Source organism: Lynx canadensis, chromosome B1 (genome assembly GCF_007474595.2).
Source record: "Lynx canadensis isolate LIC74 chromosome B1, mLynCan4.pri.v2, whole genome shotgun sequence".
Taxonomy (NCBI): domain Eukaryota; kingdom Metazoa; phylum Chordata; class Mammalia; order Carnivora; family Felidae; genus Lynx; species Lynx canadensis.
Window position 1 is genome coordinate 60172096 of NC_044306.2, and position 27145 is coordinate 60199240.

At 36.2% G+C, this 27145-nt stretch overlaps 1 protein-coding gene across 2 annotated transcripts in view; it reads left to right on the plus strand.

The window, feature by feature from the left end:
* The window catches only part of DDX60 (DExD/H-box helicase 60), a 103262-nt gene that overhangs the window by 35091 nt on the left and 41026 nt on the right, over positions 1 to 27145 (plus strand). For both annotated transcript variants that reach the window (XM_030312780.1, XM_030312781.2), the window contains exons 17-28: positions 806 to 955; positions 3705 to 3824; positions 4978 to 5073; positions 6678 to 6793; positions 7861 to 7991; positions 8078 to 8187; positions 14511 to 14615; positions 15179 to 15307; positions 16583 to 16707; positions 20969 to 21127; positions 24231 to 24378; positions 26526 to 26678. In XM_030312780.1, the coding sequence (XP_030168640.1) occupies positions 806 to 955; positions 3705 to 3824; positions 4978 to 5073; positions 6678 to 6793; positions 7861 to 7991; positions 8078 to 8187; positions 14511 to 14615; positions 15179 to 15307; positions 16583 to 16707; positions 20969 to 21127; positions 24231 to 24378; positions 26526 to 26678 (1542 nt within the window). The remainder of the gene's footprint in view (positions 1 to 805; positions 956 to 3704; positions 3825 to 4977; positions 5074 to 6677; positions 6794 to 7860; positions 7992 to 8077; positions 8188 to 14510; positions 14616 to 15178; positions 15308 to 16582; positions 16708 to 20968; positions 21128 to 24230; positions 24379 to 26525; positions 26679 to 27145) is intronic.

The window sequence follows — 27145 nt, forward strand, 5'->3', positions numbered from 1 at the left end:
AATAAATAATCATATTAAAAAAACAATATGACTTTATCTTATATTGATGATGGTGGGATATCTTAAAAAACTCCCCCCTCCTTTTCAGTAATGAGAGGACTAGTTCCTTACTTTAGTGCAGGACACAAAGCAGCCAGATGCTCTCCATTAATCCCCTGCACATTTCAGTTCTTTTGATGTACACTTTGAGGTGTGGCCCAGAGTGGACCTAGATGAAGAATGTGCGGACTGAGTGAGGTTTGGGATGTTTTTCCATCTTCTGCCAAATCATATGATTTTTTGATTATTCATCATTTTGATGAATAAAAGCATAAACTGAGGGGATGAAATTTCACATGCCCTCCAAAGGAGGGATCTGGTATTCTTCTATATACAAAGTGAAAGATAACTGGTAAAATTATGAATGGTTGATTTTTTTCTCCTCAGCTACCTTTTCACCATCATAAAAAATACATACTGGTTAGTTCTTAGAGCTTCATTTCTCAAAGCCTTTGGAGAAGAGCTGTATTTAGTCAATGACAAATACTTAGAAAAAAAAATCTTCCCAATGACAAGATACTTTCTTCAGTCTCAGTCACCATTTTTCACACACAAACCTACCTCCGGATGCTCAAAAGCGTAACAATTCTCTCTTCTGAGAGAATGCCGCGAGTTCTTCAGACTTTCCTGTTATGTTTCTTCATGCGTTTTCAACTCCCAGTTATTCCATTTGAAGTTCAGAAAAATATTGGAAGTGTATTCATATATTTGTTTTGGTAACATGCTGTTCCTGTTGTCCACATGAATGGTGTTCTGAACCCTGCAGCGTGAACTCCTCGATGTTGTGGATAATAATGAGTCAGCAGTGATTGTTGCCCCAACGTCCTCGGGCAAAACCTATGCTTCCTACTACTGCATGGAGAAAGTGCTGAAGGAGAGCAATGAAGGGGTGGTCGTGTATGTTGCACCAACAAAGGTAGTGCTCACGTGACTTGAGTTTTCTCTTTCATTCCTGAACCTCCTCTTTTAAAATAATGCATCTAGTCACGCGGTGAATCTATTTCACTTTTTGTTATTTATTTATTTTCCAGTCTTCTTAATCTATAATTGGCATATAACATTATTGTGTTATTTAAGGTGTACCAAACATAATTCGGTATGTGTATATTGTGAAATGATTGCCACGGTGAGCTTAGTTAACGCCCATCACGTCATATAGCTACAAACTCTTTTAGTGATGAGAACTTTTAAGATCTATATATACTCTTAGTAACATTCAGCTGTGCAGTACAGTATTGTTAAACACAGTCACCATGCTCTACATTACATATCTACTACTTATTTTAAAACTGGAAGTTCATACCTTTTGTCCACCTTCACTCATTTCATCCATCCCCTCTTACCCCTACCGTCTGGTACCCACCAATTTATTCTCTGTTTCCAGAACTTTCACTTTGTTTTTTGACCCGCATTTTCCCCTGCCAGTTTCAGAGGCCAAAATAACACTTTTCTTAGAGCCATTGTGAGGAAAAAGTCTGGTCTTGGGATTTTGTCATTCAGCATTGTATTTGAATCGAGAGAAGCACCCACACTTTGCTGGGCAATGTTGAGTCTCTTAGGAATCTAATACTGCCTTTCCAGAATTTATGAGATTGATCTAATCTGCTGTTGGGCATTTGTGACTGGCCTGTTTCTCAAGCCAGATTGTTTTGCCATTTTTCTTTTATGTCTATTACTGCCTAAGGTTGAGCTTAAAAACAGAAAGTATGATCTTTGTCGTTTAGGAGAAAGTTTGATTTATGGAAAGTATGTTTGCATTTCCTCATTCATGACCCTTTGCTTGTAATGTGATTACTCTTAGGAAAGACAAATTTAGTTGAGATAACTTTAATTCTATAGATTAAAATGAATTCAAATTCCATTTCAGTTTCTAGGAAAATGTGTAAAGTTTAGTGACTTGTGGTCAGCCTGAGAACGAGATTGATCAATACGGTTAATTGAAATTGGCACTTTATTTTTTATTGTAGCTTTTTGGTTTTTCATGGCTATTAAAACATTAAGTGTTCATTGCAGGAATTAATAATATTTATCAAGAAAAATTAAGCCAACCAGAGATGGAATTTTAGTAAGTCAACACTGTACATATTGCCAAATTACTCTCTTAAAAGTTTAAATCCATTTTTATTTCCACTGGCACGTATAGCTATAGTCTCTTTTCTTCTCCAACATTTCTATTATCACTTGAAAAGCTTCTGCCATAAAAATAAAGTTTCTGCGATACTGACAGGTGAAAACTTCTCTCAGATTTCAATTTGCGTTTCTGTGATCACTACTACTTTGGGTATCTTTATGTGATTTTTTTTGGACATTGACATTTTGTTTTTGTAATTTTTTTAATGTTTACTTACTCTTGACAGAGAGACAGAGAGAGAGACAGAGTGCGGGCAGGGGAGGGGCAGAGAGAGAGGGAGACAGAGAATCCCAAGCAGGCTCCAGGCTCTGAGCTGTCAGCACAGAGCCCGATGTGGGGCTCGAGCTCACGAACTGTGAGATCATGACCTGAGCAGAAATTGGACGTTCAACCAACTGAGCCACCCAGGTGCCCCTGGACATTGACATTTCTTTATTCATGAACTACTTGTGGATGCATTTGCCCATGTTTTGATTTTTAAGGAAGAAGTGGGCTTTTCTTTTTATTGAGTTGTTAGAGTTTTGTATACTAAGTATATTATTCTTTATATGTTATAATAAATATACTTTAATTTTGGCTTTTTACTATATTGGGTCATATAAATGATAATAATCTGTTCATATCTTTGTGTAGTCAGGCTTATCAATGTTTTCATTTAGTATTTCCATGTGTGTGCCCAGATATATGAAAATATATGAAAATGTTCACTTTTAGTGTCTTTATGTGTATGTTTTAACCTTTATGTTTTAATCTATGTGGATTTTGGTGGGGGGGGTGGCGTGTGCATAAGTGTGAAATAGATGTTCATAGATTTCCACATACTCAGTTCCACTAGCCAGGCTACCTACTTGATCCAAAGTATTCATGTATCTATATTTTTTTTTACATTTTTTTTTCAACGTTTATTTATTTTGTTTGGGACAGAGAGAGACAGAGCATGAACGGGGGAGGGGCAGAGAGAGAGGGAGACACAGAATCGGAAACAGGCTCCAGGCTCTGAGCCATCAGCCCAGAGCCTGACGCGGGCCTCGAACTCACAGGACCGCGAGATCGTGACCTGGCTGAAGTCGGACACTTAACTGACTGCGCCACCCAGGCGCCCCTCATGTATCTATATTTAAACTTTAGGTATCTGAAGGAAGTCCCCAAATATGAGAACTAGAAATCTGACTATCCTTCACTTGATCTTTCTTTTATAGTAGACTCACAGCTTCTTTCTAAGCCTTTGTCAAAGGTATTCAGATATTTTCTTTCTTATGTGTGAGCAACATTTCCTGTTTTTTCTGATTAAGCCATTTTTTTCCCATTTTACTTTAAGTTGAGGTTTATCAATGAGGTTCACATGCTTAGTCAAATATCTCAAAGAGAATATGTGAGTGTATTTAGAGTAGATGGGTATAAGAAAGGGGCTGTTAAGCTTCTGTACTTGTAGTCATACATATTTTTAGACTGTTCCTGTTGTTCTCTGAGGTTTCACCTGTGCTTTATTATGTGATTATTGAATCTCTTCCTTTATCAATCCTTTATCAATCAGGCCCTTGTTAATCAAGTGGCAGCAACTGTTCACAGTCGCTTTACCAAAAATCTGCCAAATGGTGAAGCTCTATGTGGTGTTTTTACAAGGGATTATCGTCATGATGCCCTAAACTGTCAGGTAGGATATATTAATTAATGCATTTGTTATTAAATTACTTAATAGTACTAATATATGTTTCTTACACTAGAGATTCCACATCTGCACAAAGCCTTGTGGAAATATTTTTTTTGAATTTACAAGAGATGAATGACTTTAACAGAAAATTTAATATTGTTATATTCCAAAGAGTGAGAACTAGCACTCGTCTTTCTCTGAGGACGCTTAAATTTTGATTTCATATTTCAGTTATTGTTTACTGCATCATCTTGATTTATAAATGGATTCAAAATGATCCGAAGAGTCCAATGTTATTAAAAATTCACAAACACTGATTTCTAACAAGAATTACTTTGTCTTGCTAATTAGGAAACTCTTACTGTTCTTGATGAGTAGGATACTCATCATAATTTCAAAAATGTTGTGTTATTGATAGAATACCTGACACTAAGTAAATCATAGATAGTTTTCCTCCTTAACGAATTCATAAATAAACAAGTAAGACTGAACAAAAAGTGAAAAGATGATCGTAGAACACAGCAGAGCAGGCATGAAGATATGCTACCCAGATTGCCTCTCAAGGACAGTTTTGCTGCCCAAATGTGGCGAGGGTGGTCAAGACAAATACTAGCTGTCAGTTCCTCCAGTTCTGCCTCCACAGTCTGTGTCCTGTGGCTGAGTTAGGCTAGAGTATGAACACCGGGACATTTTGGCCTGATGTGGACTATTTCTGACAACCAGTATTCACTCCAGAATTCTGAGCCAGGTTGGCCAGGGTTTCTTCAGGCTTGTTTTGAAGGTTAGCTCCTTCCTCAGCCCAATCCTGCTTCTCCCCATGTTTGAAAATAGAAATTCTTCAAACAAAACTATCTCAGGGTCCGATTTTGAGGAAATAAACCTGTGATGATTAACTCTGTTTGTATTGCTTTGAATGCTTATAGATAAGAATTTTAAACTTCAAACTGATATTTTGCCACTTTGATGCATAAGAATTATAGTTTCATAAGGTTCAACCTAATATATCACAATTTTAAAGAAACATTCTCAAAAGTAATACTATATCCTAGTTATTAGCAGGTACATTTAGGAGTTATAACTCTATCTTTATACTCTTATAACAAAGTCTGCACATAGTAAGTATTCAAAATGTTTGTTTATGCAATGTTATTTTTAGGTACTTATTACAGTGCCTGCCTGCTTTGAAATTCTGCTGTTATCTCCTCATCGCCAAGCATGGGTGAAAAGGATCAGATATGTTATATTTGATGAGGTAGGTTTGGTATTATTTCTCTAGGTTGATTTCCTAGTGTGCATAAGTGTTATAATGAAGATATTTGGTGCTTCAAGACATCTGTCCCTTTGTGTAGAGTTCAGGTTTGGCAGTGGCAGGGGTGGGGGAGGTGTTGCCTTTTAAATGGTTTCCCCAGTGAATCATATATCTTTTGGCTCTGTTTTCCTGTTGTGATTCAATAGGGGTTATTAGTATATGCGGCGGAGCTCTATGTGGCAAAGATACCTGCTATTGATGACTACTGTTTCAGGGGAGCACAATTAACCACCATGGCATAAGTTTTCCTGGATAGAAATTTCAAAATCCAAACTTTGATGTCTAAAGCCAAGAATTTTGGTCTCTAATAATAATGACAGTTATATAAGTTATTTTATCAGTCACGGACCCAACAGGAAACAAATGGCAGAGTAAAAACACAATTCAAGAAGAGAGTTTTCCAAAAATGTGTGTGAGGGAAACTCACATTAATAAAGATTAATACAGTAATCTAGGCCAGTAACTTACCCCTGTGCTTTAAGGGGCAAGGCAAAGAAGCAGTTACTTAGACTCAGAAGGAGATTCTGATTGAGCTAGCCACACTGTGAGTACTTATCTTAGTTGAGGGACATAGCTAGTTCAAGGTAACCATTAAGGAAAGGATCCAGTGGAACAAAGACCTCATGCTCATTCTCCTCCCTTCTTCTGATCCCTTGCCAAGGCTGTCCATTGGCCGAGTCCAGTGGAACCTGAGAATATTGGAGTTCTTTTAAAGCAATCTCTATAGGTCATTTTTTTTGGCCAAGGAGAGCAGGATGGAAAACAATGGAGATTTATAGGGGCAAATAGAAGATATTTACATTTTTATAATAGGAATTAATATCTTGTTCCATGTGTAAAGGAAGATACTGAAGAAATTTAATTAGAGACATGGCCTGATCGAATTTATCTTTTAGACCTATCATTCTGGCTAATGATATGAAGAATGCTGGGGGCATTAAGGGAAGCTAGGATAATAGTCAGGAGGATATTGTGGTAGTGCACTGAGATATGATGATGACTTGGCTGGCAGTAGACGTGCAAAGAAATGCGTAGATTTGAAAGAAATTTCCAGAAGTAAGAGAAAGAGGAATTATTGATGGATTGGTTATGAGGATTAAAGAAAATTTGTGTAGGGGTGCGTGGGTAGCTCAGTTGGTTAAACGTCAGACTCTTGATTTTGGCTCTGGTCATGATCTCACATTTTATGGGATGGAGCCCCCTGTTGTACTCTGTGCTGATGGCACTAACAGTGTGGACCTGATTGGAATTCTCTCTCTCTCTCTCTCTCTCTCTGTCTCTCCCTCTCTTTCTCTCCTCCTCCCTACCTCTCTCTCTCTTTCTTTCTCCCTCTCTCTCAAAAGTAAGTAAATAAATATTTTAAAAAAAAAACAAGAAAATACATGTCAAATTTTTCTATTATCTGGATTTGGGGATATTTATAAAAACTTCGTATGGGCAGTTAAAGGTAACAGGAAAGTGTGTATGATGATCCAAGCTCTTACATCCTGTTTTAATTTGCTATTTTTAAGTAAGCTTTTCAAAGGAGAAATTTTTTGCTTTAATAGGTCCATTGTCTTGGTGGAGAAATTGGAGCAGAAGTCTGGGAGCATCTCCTTGTCATGATCCGATGTCCCTTTTTGGCTCTTTCAGCTACCATAAGTAACCCTGAACATCTTACCGAGTACGCCTTATGTTCCAATTTATATAAATGCTTTTGTATTTAAAATTTTATACTTTCTATATGGGTTCTGACGAGTTTCATAACATTCTGGTGAGTTTATTAACTTATCTCCGACTATTTAAGGAACAGAGCATCAATAGCACCTCCTAGCAGGTGCTGAGAAAGGCCACACTTAATAAAAGAAAATCAAGGAATGTCCCAGGCAGATCTGCAGTTGAGTAGAAAATTTCTTTCATATCCCTAAAAAAGTTCACTGTAAGTGATAGATCTGTGTTCTTTGTTTTAGTCCTTTAGCAAGACATAAAAAATAAAATAGTATAATGACACACTCTGCCCCAGACCCTGAGATTTCTTATCTTGGCCCACTTTGTAGATGTTTGGAAAGGTAGCAAAGACTTAATAATTGAAAGGCCCATATCATTTTGTCATTGGGCTAGATTTTTGCCTACTAATAATAACCATTATAGCAAAGACTACTATGTGTTGGGCAGTGTTCTAAGTGCTTTGCAAATATTAATTTATTTCAAATACCCAACAACCCTTATGATTTACTACTTGTGATTACTACTATTAAATAGTACTTCTAATACTACTGTTATTATTTCCATTTTTGTGGAATGTGAAAATGTGGAAAATGAGGCACAGAGAGTGTCAGTGATTCAACCAAGAACCACAGATAGCAGTAAGGAGGCTGGGATTCAGTCTCAGGTAGTATACCTCCAGGGCCTATTCCTTTAAGTACAATTTTTAAGGCATATGAAAATTTTAAAAATGTTTATTTATTATTGAGAAACAGAGAAAGATTATGAGCATGGGAGGGGCAGAGAGAAGGGGAGACCCAGAATCCAAAGCAGGCTCCAGGCTCTGAGCTGTCAGCACAGAGCCCAACGCGGGGCTCGAACTCACAAACTGTGAGATCATGACCTGAGCCGAGTCTGACGCTTAGGCTAGCCGACTGAGCCACTCAGGCACCCCAGCATATGAGATTTTCTTTATTTAAAATATTTAATGTCACAAGAAGTACTACTATATTACTGCTTACATGATATGTAAATTTATCTTTTAAGGTGGCTACAATCAGTAAAACGCTACTGGAAACAAGAAGACAGTACAATGGGAAAAAATAGAAATGCTGGCTATTGTGCCAGTTCTCACAAATATCACTTTCGAATGAAGGAATCATATAAAGTTAGACTTGGTATGTTTGGAATTTTTCTTTTGCCCTAAAATCAGTCCAGTCCTTATGTGTCCATTGATTTGGAAATTCTTGTTCTTCATTGTTAGTGCTCTATGGAGAGAGATACAATGATTTAGAGAAGCATATATGTTCAATAACACATGATGACATCTATTTTGATCATTTTCACCCATGTGCAGCACTAACAACAGATCATGTAAGTAATACTTTAGCCATATCTGTTATGAGTAATATAAATTACTTGTATATATATTATAATTGAAAAGCTGCCTACGTGATTCTTATCAGAATTATAGACTACATACTTTATATCATTTTACCTTAGTTTTCTTTTTTACTTTGTTTATTGTATATATTTGACATGTAGCATAAATTTAAGGTGTATAACATGTTATTTTGATGTACTTATATATTGTAAAATAATTGTTATAACAATATTTAGCACCTCTATCATATTACATAATTATAGTACAATATTATTATCCATATTTATTATATTGTACATTAAATTTCTATGTCTTATTTACTCATTGCAAGTTTGTACCATTAAACAACACTGATCTTACCACCCACCCTACCGTACATCCCCCGATAACCATCATTTTACTGTGTTTTTTACGAGTTTGACTTTTTCAGATTCCACATATAAGTGATACCACGCAGTTACTTGTCTTTCTCTGACTTATCTCTGTATAACTTATAATGTGATCAAGGTGCATCATGTTGTTTCAAACAGCAGGATATCCTCCTTTCTCAGGGTTGAATAATATTTCTAACCTCAGTTTTTTTAAAAGTAACAAAAATAACTTTGTAGTCTTCAATGAACCCTCAGTGGTGTCTGGATTCACAACGCTTGAAAATGATGAAAAATTTTAACCTGAAGTTTTTTGGTTAATTTTATTTATTCTTAGAGATTTTCTTTGTTCATTTTCCTTCTTCTCAACATGTATGTCTCTCCATCCACTTCTGTGACACTGACTCTTAGTGTACAACTATATGTGGACAGTTCCTAGTATATGTGAGAATCTGATCACTGAGTTAGGTTAAATAAGGAAAGGATGTTTTGCTCACATACCAGTCACAACATGATTTTTTTGGTAGCAAATTAATAAAGTAGAGGTTTGGGGACATCATTTGGGGTATTGGGGTGTCTGTGGAGGAAGATTTCTTAATTTTCCTTTCATAATTCTCTTCCTTTCTCATTCTATTCTTAGGAATGGCCCATTCAAGCTTAATTGCCTCTCAGAGTGATAATTAGTAGTTTGTCTTCCTTCCAAAATCTGTCTTCCTTCCAAAATCCAAGTTGTCAGTTAAGCCTCCTAAAACATAATTATGATCTTGCCAAGCTTTAATGAGTTTCCTTTGGAAGTTACTGAATGCACAGCTCCTTAGCTTGGCTTCCTATGGCTTCTCTGACCTCACCCCAAAATCTGATGTATCTTACCTGGAGGTAAGATTTATATTTTACCTCATAATTTATATTGTTCCTGGAGTGTTTCACTCTAGATTCCTAATGCCAGCTGTCCAGATCCTGTTCATCTTTTATGACTCTTCTAATGTGAAACATCTTCAGAGTCCTTCTGTGACCTCCTTAGCTGGATGTAATCTTCTACTTCTATAGCATCTTGTCTGTATTTCTTGTATGACAGAAGTCATGATCAGCTTACTGCTAAAGTTACTTCTATACATGTGTCCTTTATCTTACCAGAATAACTCCTTGAAGACAAATTTTGTGTCCTTATGAGTTCCTAACAAACTGTATATAAAAGGTGCTTAATAAATGTATGGTACATAAAGACAGCCAACCTAAATTGAGCATTGAATTTGTGTTCTAATAATTGTCCATATTTTGTGTCTTGGAAACATCACAATAGTTTTAGGATGGATGTCTTGTTAATATTCCCATTTACAAATGAGGAAGGTGAGGCATAGATAATTCAGCTAACTCATTCTTGCACCGTGAATAAGTGTTGGGGGCAGGTTGTAATCAAGATAGAGTACAGAGTTTGCCCTGTCATCACGGTATTCTGAGTAATCTGTTGAATAAATCCTTGAATGAGTGAATGCATGAGAATCACTATAGCTTTTGGGCAATATTGCAATGGCTTCTAAAAGCAACTGAATGAATCCTAATCCTGGTAATTTTCTTATAAATTTTATTACAAAAGTTTCTCTTTTGTGTGGTAATGGCCCAATCCAAACTCTAAATAAAACTGAACTATGGACAAAATTCCTGTGACTTAACTCACACCCCAGACTTAGAATATGGATGATGACCCACACATAAATAATAGACTTCTTTTTCTGTCTCTGCTTCTCTCTCCTTTTCTCTTTCTCTCTGTCTCCTTTTTTCTTTCCCTGTCATCACTTGGCATTTTTATAACAGCATAGTATTTAAAAAATTATTTATTTTGTGCAGGATGGTTCAAGGCAGGTTATCTTTAAGTAGCAATGAGCACAGTGATTTGGAGTACCTAGCAAGAATGGCATTTTGGTCCAAGTGCCTTTCCTCTATTCTCAGTAGCTATTAATGGAGTAACTGGAAAGCAACAGAACTGCTACATACAGTGTGCTCTGACCCTGTGTGACTTCTGCAAAGGTCATGCTGTTGTATGAGTCTTCTTGACTTCGGGACTTTTGTAGCAGTCGTGGAGGATGTACTCAAAGGCCCGAGCATTATTAAATGTGTGTTGACAGCTGTGTGTGCAGCATATGTTTTATAGTATGTTTCCTTAAAGGAGCATCAGTGAAAAACAGGTAGATTTTTCCAAACAAGTAAAGAATTCCTGATCTTGTATAGTAAACTTCAGATTAATATGAAAGAACTGAGTGGTGAGAAAAAGCATGATAAATTGCAGCAACATAAAGAGAAGAGCCATCCACCTTGATTGTCGCCCCTACAGCTCTATCATAGAAATCATTTCAGAAGGGAAGGGGTGGAACAGGATGAGTAAACTGGCCTTAATCCAACTGAGGTGAAGGATTGCCCTTCCATCCATGTGAGGCTTATTTCTGGCAAAAAGCAGAGCTTGGCCTTTGCCACCAATTACCATGTCACACAGGAACAGCTGCTCACTCCTGGAGAGCTGTCAGCCCCAGGAAGTCCTTGAAAGAACTGTTGCCTCTTTTTGCTCAGTACAGATCAATGCCTACCATCACCTGTGGCGTTAGGGACAATGTAGTTTGCAAAAATAACATCATGGTATAATACTATTGTATTTACAAAGGAAGGATGGGACAAATCTGTGACCCTTTAGTTTTCTTCCTTCTGTGTCTAGGCTGGCTCAGGTTTTGCCAGTTCTTTCACTGTGTAGTGGAGAAAAATTGAATTGAATTCCCAGCTTCTAGCCACAGAGTTATTAAGCTAGTTTTAAAAAATTAAGACTTATAAGTTGATCATTGACAGTTGAGGCATCAACCACGTGCCAAGTATTTCACTAGACCTATTATGTAATCTAACTTAATTCTTACAACAAATCTATGGCATAGGCAGAATTATTGTCCATTTTGGAAATGAAGAAAGCCACGCTCTGTACAAAGGTTAAATAAGAGACTTAAGAAATCATAAACATTCTAGTGACAGAAATAAGATTTATATCTTAAAAATTGTGACACATTTTGAATTTATTTTACATATATGTATTTTAGTAGGCAAAAAGTTGCCATTTTCAAGTAGTATTTTTTTTAAGTTTATTTATTTTGAGACAGAGAGAGAGAGAGAGAGAGAGCAGGAAAGGAGCAGAGAGAAAGGGGGGGAGAGAGAATCCCAAGCAGGCTTTGTGCTGTCAGCATAGAGCCTGACACAGGGCTCGATCCCATAAACCAAATGGTGAGATCATGCCTGAGCTAAAATCAGAAGTCCAATGCTTAAACCAAATGAGCCATTCAGGTGCCCCACCACCTTCAAGTAGTGTTAATAAAAGAACAAAATGCTAACATTCCAAAATAACATATTCAGTTACTATGTTGACATAATGCAGTCGTTACTATCTAGCTAGCTTTTAATAGTCCAACTGAGAGATGCTAAATGATAATTCCATGGAATGATTTGCATCCTACAAAGCTTAATTCAAGACTAATTGATTTTTTAATAAATATATTTGACATGTACCATTGTGAAAGCTTAAGGTGTACAACATGCTGATTGGACACATTTATATGTTGCAGTATGATTGCCCTTGTAGCTTTAGCTAACACCCCTGTCAGGTCACATAATTAAGATGTTATTTTGTGGTGGCAGTAATTAAGATCTAGTCTCTTAGCATGTTTCATGTTTATAATACAGTATTGTTATCTATAATGACTATACTGTGCATTAGATCTTCAGGACTTACGTATCTACTAGTTTTAAAAGTTTAAAAATCATGCCGATATGTGTATCTTATTTGATTTTACCACTCTATCAGGCAGAAGTACAGATATTTTAATTCCTGTATTATGGATGAAGAACTAAACTGGCCTTTTTAAGTAGAATTGAAACTAAATCTTCTAATTCAAACTCTACTGTACTTTCCATTCTACCAGTTGTTGTTATTGTTGTTGTTGTTGTTGTTGTTGTTGTTTTCCAAATGTGTGTGTTTGGCATGGCTTTATTGCCCAGAATTTCCAAACCTAGCTTTTAAAACTTAACAGCTATTTACTAAAACAAATGCCCTATCGCCACATAAGTTTGGAGAAATCTGTATATATTGTCCCTTCTTTGAGATTTGACATTTCCAATGGCAAACCTTCTAGAAGCCTATTTAATAGAACACCCGTGAAAAGACACTCCCCTTTCTTTTAAAGAATACCTACTGGCATTTCAGGGATCATGGTTTGACAGGCAATTTTTTTAGCAATAGTGGCTGACATCAGCAGAAAATACTACAATGCAAGCTTTTTCAGAAACAGGAATTTTTGATTTATGCTTTAAAATACTTGTGGAAAAATTAATGCCCTGCATTATCCAAAAGGCTTAAAGCAGAACCAAGGGACTGAGCTGGGGAAGAAGCTTTCTTGACTGTCCTGAAGGTGATCTGAAAGTCTTCGTGTTAAAGTTGACCAAGTTCTTATCTTAGAACTTAAGCAAGTAAGACTTGTCCCCTTTAGCCTGGGTTGGTACTCTAAAGCAAAGAATCATGTTACTAATTGAATCAATTTCAACCTGCAGGGTACCGGTTGTGTTTTCTTGTCTAAATAGTCCACCAATTTTTTAGCTTCCCAGTACTCTTGATTTGAAATGTGGAAGCATCTATAGAGAATTAGCCCAATTAAAAGGTTTGGGAAACAATAAACCCACTTTTTGAAGTTTTTTTTTTTCCCCAATTTTGCTAAATCAAGCACACTCTTGGTTAGTATTTTGTTTGCATGTAGCACTGACCATCATTTGAACTTTTCAGTTTAGTGCTGTTTTGAAAGTCTTTGCGTTCATTATAGTGACTCTGAGGCTGCTGTCTGAAAAAAAGAGGAAGAACTGAACTAAAACAAAAGTATTTATTTGGGGTCTTAGAATTGCAAACTGGGAAGCACAGATTTGGGTAGCAACCCAAATTTTGTCCCATTGAAAAGTAAATGCCAAAGGTCTTTATTAGCAAGACCTGGTGTTGCAGGAGTTTTTGCTTCAACTCCCCAGGTTCCTTGTCTTGTGGCTTCGAAGAATGAAGAGGTGGGCACAAAATGAGCAGCAGGCAAAAGTTTATTAGAGTATAAGATCAGAAAGGAGGAATAGTAGGAAAGCTCTCTACAGAGAGGGGACATTTGAAAGTGAATGCCTGTGAACTATAGGCTAGAGTCCTTGTTTTATAGGGTTCGGGTGGGCCCTCCCTTCTCTTACCCCTAGTTCCTTCTCAGGTCCTACCCTCATTGGCTTGATAAGTCTAGGTGCTGGCTTGTCCCTTCGTGATTGGCTCATTTCCATTGTATGAGGGGTGGTCTATGGCCATATCATTCCTTTTGGGTTATGCATTTTATGGTTTACTACTTATTTTTAGTTAGGTCTTTTGTCAAATTCCTGAGGGAAACCTGAGGGGGAGTGGGTGGTGTTTATTACATTCTTAAGAGGACACTTACCCCTGAGGGGGGTTGGCTGTGGTCAGACCCTCCTAGTATTGTTCCAAAATATGTGTCTTTTCCTGCCCTGGTACCTCAGGTCCTAATCATTCCCTCTCTGCCTATTTTATCCTATCTTTCCCTATCAGGAAACTTACACAAGTTGTTTTCCAAAAATTATGATTGGAAGATATGATGACATTTTATAATTTATTGGTTTTCTGAGTACATTATGTCAGTTACTAGGAAAATATCTTTTTCAGAGTGTCTAGTTTTTATCAAGAATGCACATGCAACAGTCCTGTTTTCAGTCCTATTCCTTTGCCCAGTTCAATAGTCCGTTGTAGTTACTGTTTCAAAAACAGAATAAAGTTTTAGTTCCAAAATAGGGTCTCTCATGTTCGGAGGTTTTACCCAGGTTCATGAGGCAAAGGACAGAACATAAGATAAAATAAAAGAATATTAAAATTGTTAATTTTTTTTTAAATGTAGATTGAAAAGTATGGATTTCCTTCTGACCTTACCCTTTCCCCTCGAGAAACCATCCAGCTTTATGATACCATGTTTCAATTCTGGGAAAGCTGGCCCAGGGCCCAAGTAAGTAATAATTACACAATTAATCTGAATTAATGTTATTATAGTGGATGGTAACATTGCTGTTCATAAAGACAAATTCTCACCCTTTCTGATCATGTGCATCTAATCTTTTAAAATCATACATACACTCTCCAAAATACAACTGCCCCTTCTCAGACATTCTTCTTCCTAATATTGTGTGTGTTACTTTAACAGGGGTGCAATGCCATTGGATTCTTGAAAATATTTCTTCTTTCAATTTCTGGGATGCTACAATATCTTAGTCTCCTTTTACATCTTGGATTCATATTCCTTCATCTTCTTTCGTTGTGCTCCCCTTCTCTCTTTATGCCCTAATTGCTGTCTGTTTTCATCTTCTACTTGGTTTTGCTCTGCATTCTTTCCTTTGAAGAGTTCATGTGTCCTATTAGGTTTATGTACTGGAAACTTTGGGGGGATAAAAAGACATTTAATAGTTTATACTCTCAAGAAGCTTGTAATTCTTTTAGTGAAATGTATAATTGAGAAACATCTTTGGATTTTCTTGCATGATTTTATTTAACTTTGTGGCATTTCTTTTCAAGGAGTTGGATCCAGAGAAATCCATTCATTGTAAGAATAAAATAGTCATTAAAAAGTTGGATGCTAGAAAATACGAAGAGAGCTTAAAGGCAGAATTAACAAGTTGGATTAAAAATGGCCATGTTGAGGAGGTAATTTTCACATGTTTTTTGGCAAAACAATATGTTCCTTGTTTTCTTGAGTTACCTTGGTGTCATTATCACCACTACTATTATTGTTATTATTTTAGTCTTCAATTTTCATTTTAGGATTGTAAGTTGAACTGGAAGTCTAGTGATTCAGAGATAGAATAGAAAGAGGAAAAGGAAATTGGTCTTTGTTTAATACTTGGTGCTTTCTAAAACATGTACCACAAGCCAGGAATTCCTGTTTGGTGTTATAATAGATAAGAACAGAGGGGTCACTATCCACAGAGTCAGTGTTCTTGATGACAGCAGAGAGATTGAAATCACAGTAACAGTAAATGAGAAGATTCTTTACTCCTCTATCTTCTGCTGTCTTGGGATTTTTTTTTTAAGTTTATTTATTTTGAGAGAGAGAGAGAGAGAGAGAGGAGCAGAGAGACAGGAGGAGAATACCAAGCAGGCTGCATGCTGTCAGCACAGAGCCTGATGGGTGGCTTGATCTCATGAACTGTGAGATCATGATCTGAGCCAGAATCAAGAGTTGGATGCTTAACTGACTGAACCACCCAGGCATTCCAATTGTAAGTTTTTTCTTTCATGATTTTTATTGCAACTTGTAGGAACTATTTGTATATTAAAACCTTAACTTGGGATCATGTAAGTTTTACATATTTATATTAAGTAAGTTGATGGTGGTTTTTATATTTTGAAGTTTGTCTTATTGTCACACATTGTGGTTTTGATTTTTGGGGAGTGACATATATTAGACTTTTCCCATGTGAGTTTTTTACATTACGTTTTGAGTTAGATCATCTCCCATTCAGAAACATAATTAACTTCCATTTCCTTCCATTTATTTTGTCATTTAAAAACATTCAGAATGTATTTGAAAGTGATTTTTATACATGACATGGAGAGAAACTGATTTACCCTACCTTCAGCCACAGTATAACCAGCAGCATTTACTCAACAACCTCTTTCTGACTGATTTGTGTGGACTTAAATAATTGCATGTTAAATTGCATATATGTGTGCATGTATATATATATATATATATTCCTCTTTTTGTCGTTGTTCTTTTAGTGCATTGATTTACATATTTCTTTGATGGTTTCTTTACAAAATTTTATATTTTTATACTTACTTTGTTATTATAGTTTATTTTAAAAAGCTCAGAAACATAGATTAGATGACCATGAAAATATTTTAGCCAAAAGTAGTAATTCCTTTTTTTATTATACAGCATTTAAAACTAATAAAATTTTTTATTCATTGCTACAGGCCAAAATGGTTCTGAGGAATCTTAGTCCTGATTCAGTATTTAGTTCAGGAAACACAGTAAAAATGTTTCCACTGCTCGTTGAGAAGCTAAGGAAAATGGAAAAGTTACCGGCATTATTTTTTTTGTAAGTCATCTAATTTAATTTTTTTTTTATAATTTGTATCATGCTTATTCTTTTAAGGTGAGGAAAGTTACAAAATCCACTGTTGTAATAAGCTATTCATTACTGTTTTTGGTGCTCATTTGTTAGCAGAATGCATATTTAGCATCTTTCTAGTTCAGTTCTTGAAAAAATTTTTTTACTTGTGTTATTACAAATTGCCATCTTTAAATAGTTTTCTACTCCTTTTTTTGTTATATTTTTATTGTAAACTATTATATTTTTATTTCGGTCTTATACATTTCCAGTAAATAATGAGGTTCTTTGCAAAATAAATTGAATGTTTATGATGCACACAAGTATCCCATATAAAATTAAAGTATCCTTACTATATGTTAGCATCTTTATTCACGGGGTATTTTATTGTTTTTAATTTATGGTTATGGGAATTGTAACTTTGAGACACTGCTATCTTGCTAAATTTTATGTGCTGTAGCATGAAATAGCTTAAAATTGAATGTAATCATCCAGTTTGGGTGAAGTATAAATTATATGAAAATATACTTATTAATTGGATATTAACTTGGATCACATAGTTTGCGATCAGAAAGAATGCTTTATTTACTTTAGATAATTTCAGACTATTTTAAGCCATGGAAGCTTTAAAGAAGCCACAGATATAAATAAATAAATAAATAGTAAATAAGGCACCATAATCTCGCTTAAGTGGCAAAGTTTAATGAAATTGTTTACACCTAAATAGACATATAGTAATTAATCATTACTGGTGATGTATATTTAAAATAATAATGATAATTAAATGTATTGTTGTGTTTGGAACTTTTGGAGATTACAGTACAGTGGTTCCTTTGACCTTTGTTATTGGGACAAGGAAAATAAATTTTCAAACTACTAAGAAGTTACACAGCTCACCTACTTTACTTTAGAGTGTGGCTATAGATTTCAGTTAGAAACAAACACAATTCTGTGCATCTGGGATATTTCTGGAAGCCTAACTATAAAATAGAAATCCAAAAATAACTATATTTATTGTTCATGTACACATACATGCTTAAAATATTTAAAAAGCAAAATATTTTCACCTAATGTGTGAAGGGAGTCAAGACTTACTTCATAAAATAAATAAATCATGGAGATGTAATGTACAGCATAGCTACTATATTAAGAATATTGTATTGCATATGTTGCTAAGAGATTAGTTGTTAAAAGCTCTTATCACAAGTGAACAAATTCTGTAACTATGTATGGTAACAGATATTAACTAGAATTATTGCAATCATTTCATAATATATGCAAATATTGAATCATTTTGTTGCCCATCTGAAACTAATATAATCTTGTATATTAATTGTACCACAATAAAAAAAAAAGGGCAGTGTATAATAGAATATATAGTGTTTTATGCACCTGTAAAAGCTTCTTTGGAACCTATACCTAGGAGCACAATCACCATATTTTGTAGTGTGGACAAACTAATGGGGTAAGTTGACTTACCCCTAATGTGGTTTCTTAGCTTATGTCCCATCAGTAGTTCATGAGGTTCTATTGTGACCTATCGTCACAAGCTTGTGGGATCGGTTTTTCTAATTGTTGCCATTCTGATTGTGTAAAATCATGTCTTGCTACTGTTGTAATTTGCATTACTCTGATCGGGATTGACTTTGAGCATTTCTTTCAAGTAAGTAGTCTTTCAAGTTTTTGCTCATGTGCTATTCAAGTAATTTTTCTTTTGGGTTTTGTAGCTTTTTTTTTTTTTTTACTATTTCAAGAATTCTAAAAGGTGAAAGATTTATACGATCTGAAGAGAAACTAGAGTATTATTTTCAGGAATTCTAATTAATTCATTGTCAGTTACTAATTTGGCAGTTATCTTCTCTGAGTCTAACACCTGTCCATTAACTTTGCCTGTGCTATTTTTTGTTAAATAATTCTGTTTAATTTTGATTCATTAAAATCCATCAGTGTTTAAAAAAAAGGAACATATTTCACAAAAATATCGTGGATTTAATTTTGCTTGAGGAATTGAATCTTGGCATGTCTATGGAATTTTGGGCTCTTTAGAAAATGTACTATGAAAATGCTTGGTCTTATGCAGTTTAATTTGCTCATAAGTAACTCCAGATCATCAACAAATCAGGATACTTTAGGGCTCAATCTGTGCATCTGAGAGCTTTTCAAATAATAGTTGTACCTGTCAACGTCTCCAGTCTGGTCTCTAGAAAAAAAAAAGTGTGAAGCATGTTTAATGTTAATGACGGTATCAGTGTGCTTAAAAACATGCATTTCACAGTCAGGCTCAAGTCTGGATCCTACCTCTGTTGTCAATTAGTATGGCACTTCGAAACAGCTACCTGATGACTTTCAAACTTAGTTTCCTCATTTGCAAAATAAGGTGAGAAAAATAGTAATGCATAGGGTTGGGGTGAGAATTAAATACAAATAAATTATGAAAGTCCTAAGTGTAGCACTACACAGTATTATTGGCTGAAGTCCAGTCATGAACACATTCATTTCAAATAGGTTATCAGAGAGATTTGAGAGGAAAAAATTATTTCCAAGTGATTTAGATTTTTAATAGTGAAGTACTGTGATGAAAATGATGTCATTTCATACAGATGTTCACCTACATCATGTAAGTTGCATTAATATAAAAGAGAAACAACATGATTGCATAGTTAAGAACATGGACTTGGAGGCCAGACTCAGCCACATACAAGTGTGGAGTCTTGGGCAGATCACTTATGTGTCCATTTTTTCAGTAGTGAAACCGGGATAGTAACAGTGCTTTCCTCATAGGATCATTGTGAATACAAAATGAGTAAATATATATAAGACAGTTAGAGTAGTGTCTGAAAATAGCAGGTCTAAGTGTTTACTAACTTTATTGTTTCATTGTCTACTGTATAAAATTTCCTGCCATGTGGTATAGACTGCCTTTTTTTAAATCTTTACTTCACCAGTATGCCAATTTATTTACTTTTCAATAGCTAACAAGATTTTCTCTTCATGCTAGCTCTTTAAAGACTTTACAAAAACTCTTTGCCTCACATTTAGAAAGCTTTATTGATGAGAGCCAACTTACGATTTGCTGTAAGAAGCTGTGGTTAGTATAGTAATGATGGCTATTGGCTACTGCCAGCCGCAGCATTTTGCCAATAAAATATTGAGAGGAGATTAAAACTTCCATGGACATTTCAGTCTTCTTATCAAAGGTCCTAGCTTCCTGACTCAGGGAAATGCATGTGATGTAAAGATAAGGAATTTTTTTTTTTAAATTTTACTTCCCCTAGAAACATATTACTCTTCACATACCATGTGAATTTGGTCTTTTACCTATTTTCCTAGTTAATATATCAGGTCTGAAACGGCCAAATCGTTACAACCTGCACTAGGTTGCTAGTTTAAGTCCTACAGTAGCAGGAAGCCTGGACCGCTAGGTCCCTAGGTATTTACGTTTCAAAAGGTATAAAGCCCAGAGCCTGGAGACATTTCTGGATTGTAAAGGCCAGCAACACCTGAGGTTTATCTGGTTTCTGGAAAGAAGTAACTACAATCCAGAAGGTTAGGGTGAGAGCCCGAGATTATCTCCATTACTGCCTAAGAGCAAAGTTTTACTGTATGATCTCACTGTATATATAGAATCTAAAAAAGCTGAACCCATACAAACAGAGTAGATTGGTGGTTGCCACGGACTGGGGGCACACAGCGGGTGAGAGAAATGAAGACATGTTGGTCAAAGGGTATAAATTAACTTTTATAATATGATTAAGTTCTGGGAATCTAATGTACAACATGGTGACTATAGCTAACAATACTGTATTGTGTACTTTAGAATAGCTAAACGAGTAGATCTTAAATCTTCTCACCACACTAACACACAAAAAGTAACTATGTGAAGTGATGGATGTGTTACCAAACCTTATTATGGTAATTACTTTGTGATATCCACCTGTATGAAATCATCCTACTGAACACCTTAAACTTATACAATGTTACATGCCAATTTTACTTCCATAAAACTGGGGGAAAAACAAAGAGAAAAATAAAGGAGTCTCTACAACTCATAGAAGATTTGTGAAATCTGAACTTACATATATTTACAGAATGCTAAGGGCCTTTGATTCTGTTTAGGAGGTAGACCTAAAGATTAGTGGAATTAAAAACTTGACAAGTATATGTCAGGATGTTAACAATAGGTGCAAATTTATTTGAATCTTGATATGATATTGTTTTCAAGGCAAGGAGTCTTTTCATTTGTTTGTAGATTTAACTTAGGAGATGTAGAAGAGAGGGCTTTAAGTGTGAGAACTTCCCTGGAGCAAAAGCAAGCGGAAAAAAGGTCTCTCAAAGCTGATAAAGAAGCCCATGATGTGACCAACAAACTTCGAAAAGTTAAAAAATCCATCGAGAAACAAAAGACAATGTAAGTATTTAACTAAACAAATTAGTGGCTAAAAAGGTTAAAATACTTCATAAGTCCAGTCGGAAACATACTTTGAACGTGCAACAAAGAAGTTCTAATTATTGCTTGGACTTATTTGCCAATTGTGTAAATTTGGGTGGGAGAATCAGGTGAAGATAAGTGGCCATAATATTTATGTATGTATTCCTCAGTTGCGTAGATGAGTCTCATTTAGGACTTCAGAGAGGTAGGACCACAGCCTATGAGCATAGGTGGATTATGTACCTGACGTAATCATCTCTCAAACTAAGCATATGTGACTGCAGCTCTCAGTTCTCAGAACAAAATCAACACATGTTGTCTGGGGTCACAACATGGAGGTGTCACTGATTTACCATCACAGTCACATAAGTAAATATAGGATGAATTTTAGAATGCATTGAAATGCCAATTTTATGCTTGGTAGAATTTTTTTAAATTTTTTTTAAGGTTTATTCATTTTTCAGAGACAGAGAGAGACAGAGCATGAGTGGGGGAGGGGGGTGGGGGGCGGGGCAGAGAGAGAGGGAGACACAGAATCTGAAGCAGGCTCCAGGCTCTGAGCTGTGGGCACAGAGCCTGACATGGGGCTCAAACTCACAGACCATGAGATCATGATCTGAGCTGAAGTTGGTGTTTAACTGACTGGTGTTTAACCAGGTGCCCTGGTAGAAATTTATTTTTGACTCCTCTTTCTTGTTCTCATGTCTAATCCTGACAACTCTAGGTCCAAGATTCTCTCCCTATTATTCTCTCTGCTTTACTTGCTGCCTGGTTTAGATGCTCATTATGTCTTCCTTGAATGACGATAGAGGTCTTCTTTTTAGACTCCAGAGCCTTAGAGGTCACTACTCTCCAGTATAGCTAACAATGGCCCTTGCTAACATTCAAATTGGGTAAATTATTCCATGTTCAATATTCTTTTTTCCTTGCTTAGATGATAAAGTCTAAATTTTTTGACTGTTGTTGGTATGCCAACAGGTTTTAGGTTTTGCCCTAACTTTTTCAGCTTTACTTTCTACCACTCCCCTCCAGCAATATTCAGTATGTATGGTTCTCCTTACATGACCTGTTCTTCTGCATCTGTGTTTTTCCATGATCTGACCCATCTGCCTAATTGCACTCCTTTGTGATTGCCCCCAAAGCTTACACTCATAATTTTGCTATCTCTTCTCTGAATCTTTCCCTAATTCTCCAGTTGAATTTAGTGTTCTTTTTTCTGTGTTCTTGCTACACTTTTAATAATTAGTAGATCAATTATTATAGTGTATTGCTGTTATTTTTACTTGTCTTTCTTTTTCCTACATTATTAGTATTTCCCTCTTTTTATCTCTAGTGCTCAGCATGTTGCTTGACAGGTAATAGTCATTTCATAAATATTTTTAAGTAAGTCTGAGCAATCAAACGCAGATACTTCTTCAAAGCTGACACAGATTTTAGAGCTTCTCTCATTCAGAGTTCTCAAATTCTAGGGCAAGCTATAATTCGCTGCTGAACTTTCTGCCTCTATTATTTCTGCCTGTTGTATTATTTCCTTAGAAGTAATGGAAGGTGAAGAGCCCAGAGACAGTGTAGGAAGTATAAGCCTTTTTAGTACTGATCTTTAGACAACTTTTCTTCAGGGCACTAGGAGACATCATTTCAAATTGGATTAGTGACCAACAATTCACACTATAAAAATACAAAGAATGTTTTAACACTTTGTTCAGCACCATCATTATACGGAGAGTGAGAGGGGGCCTCTGCCTTGGTCCTTGTGTTTTGGAGAGTACTACTCTGGTCCTCCTCTCTTTGTATCTATTCCAATAATATTAGGTGTTAGTGGATCTTAGGGGACTTGGCCACCTGGAGCTCATTCTCACCCTTTTAAATTCTGCATTGTTATGGAGTTATATTTGTCAAGGTAGGAGAAGAGAATATATTTTATTTGATAGTTTGTTACCTTGATTTAAAACTTATAAATATTTAAACCACAATATGTGGGCCTCCACTAGTACTCTGCCTCATGCTCTGCAAACATTAGGGCCAGGCCTTTCCATAGTTATATCCTTGAGTTAAGGGTTATGTTAGCTGGAGGTGAGACCTCTTAGTGATGGGTTACACGTGAGGTCATCTTCTCATATTTGGAATTGTCTTATATTCACAGTTAAGGGGAAAACTGAAAAAAAAATCAAAGAAAGGGTAAGTGATCTGGGTATCTGTAAAAGGCTGTCACATTGAGAGGTAATGGATAATACAGTCTGATGACATGGCAGAGGTTTATGCGGCCATATCTTAGGCAAGATTCCCTAGTAGCGCACCCTGAAAGGAGGGTATCGGTGTAAGTGATTTATTGAAAGGTTGAGCTCATGAGGGCCCTGTAAGAAAGTGAAGGAAGCATAAAAAGGGAAAGTGAAGAAAATATGCATAGATATGGGTCTTGCTGCAACATTGCCTGAGCCTGATCCAACAGGGAGATCTGAGAGCATCACAAAATTGCCCAACTTGGGTCAAGGTGGCTGATTTTTGTACTTCATGTCAGTCAATTACTGGCTGTGGGCAACTTCCTCACTCTGAGGAGAGGTTGGAAGCTCTTGTCCAGGAAGCTCTTGTCAGTTGAGAACAATTCTCCAGGGAACAGTGTAACTGAGAGCCCTTCCTTACCAACCAAACTCAGAGAGCTTGTAGCCTCTACCACAAGAAGGAAAGGAGAATGGCCTGAAATTGGCAATGTGGAGCAAGGGGTATGCCCACGTTACCTCCAAGCCTAGAGTAATGAAAGATGAGAAAGAGAAAATGATCACCAATTTAGTAAGAGGAATCAAAGTCCTCTGGGGAGAACTGGATGTGGTAAGAAGGCTACTTGCAGCAAGAAGGTAAGGGAACACTCAGGGAAAATATGGGTGTACAGGGAAATTTTTTTGCTATGGGATCACAAGGCCCAGAAGCTAATGAGGAAGTGCATTAGAGGAGGAAGTTTGAGTCAAAATAGTACAGATGTATATAGGAGTGACTGTCTGGGTGATGAGGGGGTCTGGGAAGTCATGGGCTCACTATGGTAAGCAAATCTGACTATTCATTGATTAAAATTTATTTTTATGCACAGAGATGAGAAAAGCCAGAAAAATCCCAGAAAAATGGATCAAAGACTGATACACGAAGCTGAACATACTAATCTACTCAGGACTTTAGAGAAGAACCTGGAAATCCCTCAGGAGTGTACCTATGCTAACCAAAAAGCAATAGACACAGAGGTCAGCTCTTAGAATGAAATGCTCCTCCAGGAAATGATTTCGCTCATCAGCTGTTATTTCTCAGTTATAGACAGTATTGAATGCAATAACTAAATGCAATCTCTACGAGAATAGAAATCTCTGTGTGTGAACTTCCAGTTACACATAACTCTTGAGGGCTTTGCAGAGCATGTCTAAAAAGGATAAGATCAGGATTTATAGATTATTTCTTGTTTGTTAACAATTAGTCCCTGAGATGGTCTGCCCTTTTATTATTTTTTCTTTCACAAAAAGGGTTTCGCAGCCTGAATTCTAGACTTCAATCCCACATGCTTCATTTGAATATTTGGGTACATATGGTTCAATGCTCTTTAAATAATGTACACAGAATTTGTCAAAATCAGAAGCTTTGTATATTGTAGTTAAAACATACCACTAAAAAGACATTGTTATATCTAAAAGTGGTATGTCAATTTTTTCATTAAAACTTTTTTTATAAACATTGGGGTACAAGTGCTACTGCTGGGAATTGACCCAAGGGATACAGGAGTACTGATGCATAGGGGCACTTGTACCCCAATGTTTATAGCAGAACTCTCAACAATAGCCAAATTATGGAAAGAGCCTAAATGTCCATCAACTAATGAATGGATAAAGAAATTGTGGTTTATATACACAATGGAGTACTATGTGGCAATGAGAAAGAATGAAATATGGCCCTTTGTAGCTACGTGGATGGAACTGGAGAGTGTGATGCTAAGTGAAATAAGCCATACAGAGAAAGACAGATACCATATGTTTTCACTCTAATGTGGATCCTGAGAAACTTAACAGAAGACCATGGGGGAGGGGAAGGAAAAAAACAAAAGAGGTTAGAGTGGGAGAGAGCCAAAGCATAAGAGACTCTTAAAAACTGAGAACAAACTGAGGGTTGATGGGGGGTGGGAAGGAGGGAAGGGTAGGTGATGGGTATTGAAGAGGGCATCTTTTGGGATGAGCACTGGGTGATGTATGGAAACCAATTTGACAATAAATTTCACATATTAAAAATAAAATAAAAATAATAAAAATATATACCCTTTTTTAATGCAAATAATTAATGCTTAAGGTAGATGAATTTGAAAATACAAATTAGTATAACAATAAAAGCAATGCCATCAATCAGAGGTAATCACTTATCTTCTGGATAAACCTTTCATTCGTGACTACACACACACACACACACACACACACAGGTCTTTTTTTTTTTTCTTTTAAAGTTTATTTATTTTGAGAGAGACAGAGACAGGGTGAGTGGGGAGGAGCAGTGAGAGGGGGAGAGAGAGAATCCCAAGCAGGCTGTGCACTGTCAGTGCAGAGCCCGACGTGGGGCTTGTACCCATGAAACCGTGAGATCGTGACCTGAGCCAAAACCAAGAGTTGTGGATGCTTAACTGGCTGAGCCACCCAGGTGCCTACGCACACAGTTCTATTATATACCTTTTTTGTTTCTTTTTTTTTGTAAACTTCATGGTCTCTCTCTTTTTTTAATAACCATGAATTTACATCATCATTTGAATTCCTTCTCAATATTCCATTGCATGGATGACTATACAACTGAAGTGTCTTTGGCTTTTGGACACTTAGGTTGTTTTTGTTTTTTTGTTTTTTGTTTTTCTTTTTCTCCCTCTCATAAGCTGTATTTATCTTTGTACATATAACTCTACACAAGTGGATTTCCTTCTTAGGGAATTGACATTTTTAAGGCCATTTGTGATGGATTTGCAGTGAGAAGTAAGCACTCCCCCACCATATAGGATGAGGAACCTGCCCGGCCATTCTGGAGAAGTTTCTCTTTCTCCCTGGGGAGAGCTTGCAAGGCTCCCTCAGGTCATGCACTCACACTTCCTCCGGGTGTTTTATCTACTGTGTCGTCAGGACTTTTCACCTGAGTAGTGGGGTGAGAAAGTGAGAGACAGTCTGTTCAAGATTTTGGAATATTTCCTATAGTTACTGCTGCTGCCATAAGATGTTGTTTGTACTCACGTAGAGTCCATTTCAAGCACTTGCTTCGTTTTGTCAAACGACTGCATAGTATGACTGTTATTTTCATTTAACTATTTTATTTTCATTTAAATTAAACTTAGATAAGAAATGATCAAAATCCCTAACACTCTTGCTTCTTTCAGACTTTGCAGATGGTGTTTGATCGAGTAAAATCCACAAGAAAAGGTGAACAACTGAAGGCTTTGGCAAGAAGGGGTATTGGATATCATCACAGCTCTTTAAACTTCAAAGAAAAACAGTTAGTTGAAATTCTTTTTAGGAAAGGATTTATTAGGGTAGGTAAATGTTTTCATTCCAAAAAGTGAAGCTATGTGTGTGGGAAAGTGAATGTCCATGAAAAATGGACCACTTTTTTCTCATCTAATTATATCTTTTTTTAAATAGCCCATAATGTCACTGCATATTCTTCCATCTCATTTAATTGAGGGAGGAGGTTTGAAGTTTATCATTTAGCTTTTCTCTTTTTCAAGAGATTAAAATATTCTCTAAACAGATACTTTTCTAAATATTTCTGTAATGAAGCATACGTATTATGATCTTGGAACAACCCCTTTCTGTTTCATTTATAATATCTAGGGAATTTTGTCAGCTGTTCATATAATTTTGGCTACAGACATTCTTTCCTGGGCTTGGAGGACGCTTATGATAGGATTTTGACCAAATCTTTTCGCAATTTAATAGCTGAAATAAGAGCAAGAATGCATTGCTTCCTCAGTGCCCCATTGCATAACTTGGCAATGAA